The sequence below is a fragment of the Protomyctophum parallelum genome (assembly GCF_964188405.1).
Source record: "Protomyctophum parallelum genome assembly, chromosome: 7".
Taxonomy (NCBI): domain Eukaryota; kingdom Metazoa; phylum Chordata; class Actinopteri; order Myctophiformes; family Myctophidae; genus Protomyctophum; species Protomyctophum parallelum.
Window position 1 is genome coordinate 17,250,645 of NC_139705.1, and position 7,674 is coordinate 17,258,318.

At 45.6% G+C, this 7,674-nt stretch overlaps 1 protein-coding gene across 1 annotated transcript in view; it reads right to left on the reverse strand.

The window, feature by feature from the left end:
- The window catches only part of LOC310861953 (ammonium transporter Rh type B-like), a gene marked incomplete at both ends in the record, with an annotated part of 17,441 nt that extends 11,766 nt beyond the window's left edge, over window positions 1–5,675 (reverse strand). Inside the window, 4 exons of the mRNA XM_083769690.1 lie at window positions 3,159–3,521; window positions 3,984–4,089; window positions 4,463–4,763; window positions 5,475–5,675. Coding sequence (XP_083625816.1) covers window positions 3,159–3,521; window positions 3,984–4,089; window positions 4,463–4,763; window positions 5,475–5,675 — 971 coding nt within the window. The remainder of the gene's footprint in view (window positions 1–3,158; window positions 3,522–3,983; window positions 4,090–4,462; window positions 4,764–5,474) is intronic.
- Between the last annotated feature and the right edge of the window lie 1,999 nt (window positions 5,676–7,674).

The following is a 7,674-nucleotide window of genomic DNA, read 5'->3' on the forward strand; positions in this document are numbered from 1 at the left end:
GGTTAAAGGTATTTTACAAGACCATCCCATCTAAAGTGAAGATGGTGGCAACAACAGCCAAATCCATTCAAATGATACACTCCAAAGTGTATGACCTAAATTCTATCTATTCAACGGTACTCCAGTCTAGTGACTGTGATGTTCATGTGGAGGACGCCCTTGTCTATGAGCACCAGTCTTAACTGCCATGTTCACAGAGGATGGAATGCAAATGTATATACCTTTATTGAAAGGATAAGGCCCTTGGGATGCATCATCTCATTTTAGAGGGGGTCCTCAACACAGATGAACAGTACATACAATACATACAGTACACAAACAATACAACAGTACATCCATACAGACAAACAGAACAAAAGCTCTCCCAAAGATAGCCGCTCTCACCCCACTGATTCAACCCATAAATAGATTAAAAAAAAAGAAAAAAAAGATTAGAAGCATGAGCACAGTGCTAGAAGATGAGTGAAAATCTATTCTTTAAATACATTGAAATAAGTGATTGATCTGAGTGTAAGTAATTCAGAAGATGTCACCTGAGGTCGGGAGGAATGCTGCTGATGCAGCTGTCACTGTCATTGATGGATCAGACCTTTGGACCATCCAGCTGATGTCAACCACATACGTGTCAGACAGTGATGTCTACCTAATCTTCGAGATAGGTCTACTGTGATTACAATATCAGGTCAGTCAGCTAGAAAGTCCATGTCCTATCATTATATCTCTTCCAATCAACAATGTTTCTAGCCCAGAAGGCTGTGTTCTCATTTCATTGGAAACAGACTCCATCCAGGTCCCTTTCCAGCTGTACTATGAGGATCAATGTATTGTCCCCATATGGCAACACTGACTCCACTCACTGTAGCTACAAACAGCCACCTTTTGAGGTCTGATTTCCACACTCTCCTCATCTTGTGCTAGGCATTCCAGGCAAGTGCCATCTGGACCTCCCAGCCTACTAGTCTGGGAGAAAAGAATAGGAAAGGTCATGCATGTACTTCAAACCAGCTGCACTACCACCAACAGATTAATAAATGCCACAGACGAAAAACAGTCTAAGTCCACACTATTTATCCATAATGTATAAATGATAGATACAGGGTCAGGACAACGAGGCCTTTTCGTGGAGGGGTTAGAATGAATTTTGGACTTAGACTGTTTTTCGTCTGTGGTACTTGAGAATGTAGATCCCCCAATTTTTGGCAAAATGTTGATGGGCGGCCCAGGCCGTAGCGTAACGGTCTGGGCACCGGACTGGTAATCCAGTCGCAGTGTGCCGCGGGTTCGACTCCCGGACCCGACACGGCCTTTACTGCATGTCATCCCCCCATCTCTCTCCCGTTTCCTGTCAGCCTACTGTCTGTCCCTTCAAAAATCAATAAAAGGCGTAAGCCGCAAAAAAATATCTTAAAAAATAAAATAAAAAATGTTGATGGGCATCTTTCACGCGCATGAGACGAGAGTAGTTTGGATGGAAAAAGACAGATCTATCAGGTCACTGAGCCCTACCAATCTACCTAAAGACCTGCCCCAGATGACATTTGTGCAATTATAAAGTGTGTTAATTAAGTAATAGTAATAGTAATAAGTGTAATAAAGTAAATAAGTTAGTTAATTCATAGGAAAGGAGGTGTGGTGGTGGTGGTATCTAAAAATGTCCAATTGTCCACATTCATGGATAAACACTCTAGAAAGCTAAATTGATGACTTTAGATCTCAAACGATATATTTTATGGGATGTGGGGGTTTGCATTAATTGTCTCCACCAGGCCGAAGGCATGGGGGGAGAGTATGTTTTGCACTCCGTCCGTCCGTGTGTCCGTCCGTGTGTCCGTCCGTCCGTGTGTGTGTGTGTCCGTGAGCAGCTAATCTCGGCCACCGTTAACCCAGTCGATGCCAAATTTTGCACACACACTCCCTGGATGCCAACGATGAACCTCTGCCCCAAACTTTCCAGAACGGCCTGTTATAGCGCCACCAGGAGGCCGCTTTGTGCAAAACAAGTTTTTGCACAGTACACCTACAGATTTTGTCCAAACATCACGCAAATTGGTACACAGTCTCTCTAGAGCCATTCAACGAAACCGGTCTTTCAGATTTCTCAGACTCCATCCTGATTGGTTAAGATTGGCTTCCAAAGTTCACAGGAGTGCTCAGTTTCAAACAGAATGCTGCAAATCATGAACACATCGCGTGATTTCCGTGAAATTGTGCACCCACATTCCCACTAGGCCGAGGACGAAATGCCACATGAACAATTTCAACTCAGCCTCAAGGTGGCGCTATAACTGGCCGAAAAGTGTTTTACCTCTAACTGCACGGATCTGTGGATAACTTTGTATGCCAACTCCCTAGAGGCCAAGGAAAAACCTTTGCCTGGAATTTTTCACATCTGCTCTTTATAGCGCCACCAGGAGGCCGACATATGTAAAACACATTTTCTATTATTACTCCTTCAGATTTTATCCAAATTTCACGCAAATCGGTACACATGATCTCCATAGTCATGTGATCAAGACAGGTTTGTTTGATTTCTCATATTCCATCCTGATTGGCCACGATTGGCTCCTACAGTTTTCAGGAGTAGCCCGCTTTGTACAAATCGCCACAACTCCTCAACGCAGCGTCCGATTGCGATGAAACTGTGCACGCATATTCCCACTAGGCTGAGGAAGAAATCCTGGTGGAGACCTGTGCCCAGAAGGGCACTTTTTCTAGTTAATAATGCATTCATCATAAATCTAATACTTTGTGCCTATCCACATTCATAAACACATGTAGAAAGCAAATTTGATGAATTTAGACCATGAAGTAATTTGCATGAAATACCATAAAACTTTATTTTCAGGGATTTGTTAGTATTTCAGGCATTAAGGGGTTACTAAATCTGCCCAAGGGATATCACTGGGCACCCTCTTGAATTCGTGAGTGGTGACCCCAAGCTACAAGAATCAGTTGAGAAAGAAACTTTATCTGACGAAACTACATTCAGCCCCACAGCTCCCGGACTAATGTGCGTTCCTCGGCCATGTGCATCATGCGGACAGCATTAGATTCACAGAAAACCGCCCAATGATAGAACCGCAGAAACTTTAGATTAATTGTTAACCGTTACATTTAATTGAAGAATTTCTTAACGATGAATCAATTAACTACATTACCTGTATCCCAGCATGCAGGCGGTGCAGCCCAGCATGCCCAGGGCGTACGCGCCCGCTGGGGATATCATCATGTCCACGGAGGCGCCCACCGTCACCCCGCCGGCCAGCGTCACGTTCTGCACGTCCGCCATGCTGAGCCTGCCGTCGCGGTTCAGCGCGGCGGAGAGGGCGAAGGCGGTGAGCGTGGAGGCGCTGAGCGCGATGAAGGTGTGCAGGATGGCGCGGTGCTGGTCGTCCCCCTTCAGCGCCAGCGCCGAGTTGAAGGAGGGCCAGAACACCCACAGGAACAGGGTGCCCACCACGGACAGAATGTCCGAGCGGTAGCTCGTGCACTCCTTGGCGTGGCCCTCATTCAGACCGGGCCTGTACATAGGGGTGGTATTTTGTCAAGCAGTATCACGATACACGATATTATCACAATATTTTTTATGGTTTCTTAACAGTACAACCACCTACAAGGTAACAAAAACTGGAGGTTATGCAATAACCCTGGTTATTTAATCAGACATTTGCGAAGGATACGCATTGAGTCATCTCTGACGATCTATTATCGTCAGAGATGACTCTCAATGTGCATTCTGAAGCAAATAGCTGATAAAAAATTACTGAAAGACAAAGAGTAAGAGACCATTTTAGACCAAAATACTTATTATTTTTGGCGAACAAAACTGGCGCTCTACAGAAGTATAAATTAAGGTATAGAACTGCAAATCATAGAATGTGCATTCACTGTATCACAATATGTACGATATCTCTGAAAATGCATATTGTGGAGACATTGTATCGTCTCAACGATATTTATCATGATATCGCCCACCCCTATACCTGTACAGCACGAATGTCACGCCCAGGCCGAAGTAGCAGGCGAACAGGTGGATCAGGATGGAGCCTCCAGCGTCGTTGATCTTCAGGTACTTCAGCACGGCCCATTCTGTGAAGAATCATCGTTATTATCACATCACAGGTTTACAAGTAAAAAAGTGGTTTGGTGCCGTTTTTGTGCAAAGTGCATAGTTCCCCTCGGGATATTTTATTCCAAGAAAACAAAGAAAGGGAAGAAGAGGAAAAAGGGGGGGAGGGGGGTTTAGGAAAACAAGAAAGAAATTTGAAGCTTGTTCCACATACAAACAGCACAGTAGCACACTCGTATAGGGTCTCTCTTATAGCTAATTTTACAAACGGCACAGGTCTCTCCTATCCTATTTTGCAATCCAAGTAGGCCTAAGGGGTTTCCAGATGTTTACAAGCCTGTATCACAAACGGCACAACCGTAGGGTCTCTCTTATGTTATTTACAGGGGTAACCTGTGAGCGCGAACACGGGCACCTCCAGGAGAGCCATGACCAGCAGCTGAATGGGACTGGTCTTCCCCAGCACAGCGCCAAAGGAGATCAGCACCACGGCGCACGCAAACTCTGCATTGATGAGGTTGACCACGCCCAGGTGGATCTTGCCGTCCTCCTCGCCTCTGAACTGAAAGTAGCCCTGCACCAGGACGGCCCACTGGGTGGCGAACGTGGCCGTCAGGAAGTTGAACACGATCCCCCCGAAGCCGTACAGACGGAAGAAGGCCAGCAGGCACCCGAAGCCGAGGAATATCATGACCTGTGTGTCAGAGGTGCAATGGGTCCATGATCGATGTTTTATCGTTTATCGTGATAAAAAAAAAAGTGAGGGGCGCTCTTATCATCATACATCACTGTACATCACATTCCGTGCTCAGCCAATCAAATCATCACAAATGAATGATCGGAATGATCCGGCCAATCACATTTGGCGTTTTCACTTTTCTGCCCTCACTTTTAGCCTCAATATGTACTTTGCTCAACCAATCAAATCATCGCTATGGGGTGATCAGTCAAATCTGGTCACAATTGATAAGCCAGAAATAGCAGATCTACAAGCTTACAACGAATAGGAATGCTGGGGTTAAAAAAAGTGGCATTTTAAGTTTTAAGCATATTTTGATTATCATATTGCAATTATGTTTGCCACAATAAATGTGACGTGAAATCAGAGCCAGATTTACCACTGGGCTAGGGTGGGCTGCAGCCCAGAGCCCCCCCCCCCCCCCCCCCTTTTCTCCTTTTTTTAATGATATGCAATGGTAAAGTATTACAATCCAATTCAAGTGAGATTTGTGTTTAGTCATTTAGTTTTAGCGTGTTTTTGCCTCTCCCCCAAAAACATTTCTGCAAAAACAAACGCCAATTAAGAGCCTCAAAAATTACTGTAGCCCAGGAGAGGCCTCAACTCTTATAAATCTGGCAATGCGTGTAATTTCCACATCGTCCCAACAACCCATCCACTACCTACCTGTATGTCAACGAAGAAGGGGTAGTCTCTGTACACGGCGTTGGCCATGGGGTCGGTCTCGTTGCTCTGAAGCTTGGCGTCCGTATGCTCGTCGTACGTGACGAAGGCATAGTAGAGGGAGAGGAAGAGCACCTCTGTGACCAGGACGAACGCGGGTAGCCTCACCCGGAGGCTGGTGGTGGAAGAAGTCTTCCCCTTCATCCCGAGAGCTCTCGCAGAAAAACAAACCACATTGCTGTCTTCTTCTCGCCCACCCCGTTTCCGTTATCTCCGCTCACAGCCCACAGATAAGAAAGGTCGAGGGCGTCTGGCTCAGCTTGATCCGTGAAGACAGGAGCAATAGCTATATTGTACTTTAGCCTATCTTGTAAGCCACAGTTCTGACTGAGTGCCGGTCAAAGTAGTTTTGTCACTATAGGGCTATGTCACAACCTGAACCCTGCAGTGGCAATAAAATAAGAATGTCACGCGAAACAAAGGCTGTCTATATACAGCTGACACTAGCAACATCTTTGCAGGTGACAACAAGGCTACATTGTGTTATAGCATGCATATGTATACTCGAGTCATATTCAATATAAACACATGTGCCTTATCTTGTGGATTAATATTGCGTCAGTGAAAACGTGCATATATGAGTTGTTAATACACAGAATAGTGTCATTGTTTTCAACATGTTTTCAGCATGAGAGCCACATATACGTGACATGGTTCAAGCAGAACATCTGGAGACAGACTGAGATAAAGAAGCTCTTTCATAGGATTTCAAGGTCTCTTAGATATGTATGAAACAGCTCCCTGTTATTATGGATATAAGTCCCAGAGACATTTTTGTGTTATCCTTTTTGTCTGAATGTCTGACTGTACATCGTGCTGTTTACATTTTTGACTAATAAACAAATTAATCAATCAATCAATCAATCCACTCTGAACATAGATAAAGGAATTGTTCAGGTGGGGGTAGATTCTCTATTTGGACGTTATGGTCCAGGGGTTCACCAACCAAGGAACCCTGGGGGTCCCCAGACCCCTCTTTGAGTATACTATAGTAGCCATTATGTAAGACTGTCACATATTGTAAACTATTTACTAAATGATTTGCCAGGCCAGATATCATCTCTGGCAGGCCAGTTCCTCTTGCCTAACACTCCTCTACACATCACCAAACCTCTTGACCAGATAAATCGCACGCACAGATTAACCCCCACGAGGGTCCCTGGGCCGGTATTTTTCAGAATTCTTATTACATTTTTTATCTTCTTTTTTATTATTTGGCCCGAAGGGCCCCTGAGAGCCAAGGACCCCTGGGCCACAGCCCGACGGGCTAATTTGGCGCACGCGCATGCATGCATGCACGCACGCGCTTGCATGCATGCACGCACGCACGCACCCACGCACGCACGCACACGCGCACACACACACACACACACACACACACACACACACACACACACACACACACACACACACACACACACACACACACACACACACACACACACACACACACACACCCCCACACACACACACACACACACACACACACACACACTTACTTGCTTATGGTAGTCCATCGTATCCGATGATGACTTCTACTTCTTCTACTGGTGAGTTTTGAGGTGACTGTGAAGTCCAATCCGAGCGCCACATGTTTTATTGCAGTGGGGGCATATGAAGTCAGTGTTAGTTGTGGCCTTGGCTGCAGTGATCATCTTCCTCCCCTGGCGTTTCCTTTCCCTTGCTGTACTCCTCTCTTCTTCAAAACGCTGCAGTCCAGTATGGCAGAGCTGCCTCCATAAGGTGCGTTCTGAGACAGAGCTTTCCAGCTGGGTGTGCTGTATTCCACAGCTCTTCAGTGATGTTTTGAGCTGGTCCTTATATAGTATCTCCGCTTTTTCCCTCCTGTGGATCGCTGGCCATGATGTAACTGACCATAGTTACATCACACACACACACACACACACACACACACACACACACACACACACACACACACACACACACACACACACACACACACACACACACACACACACACACACACACACACACACACACACACACACACACACACACACACCTACCTACTTACCACCTGTAAGAAGTAATCCAGACTGGGCAGACCTCCAAGAACTTTCCCTTTCACCCAGTAACAATAAACATTGGCTTAAGCTCCAATCAGACCAATCTCTTTCCTAAC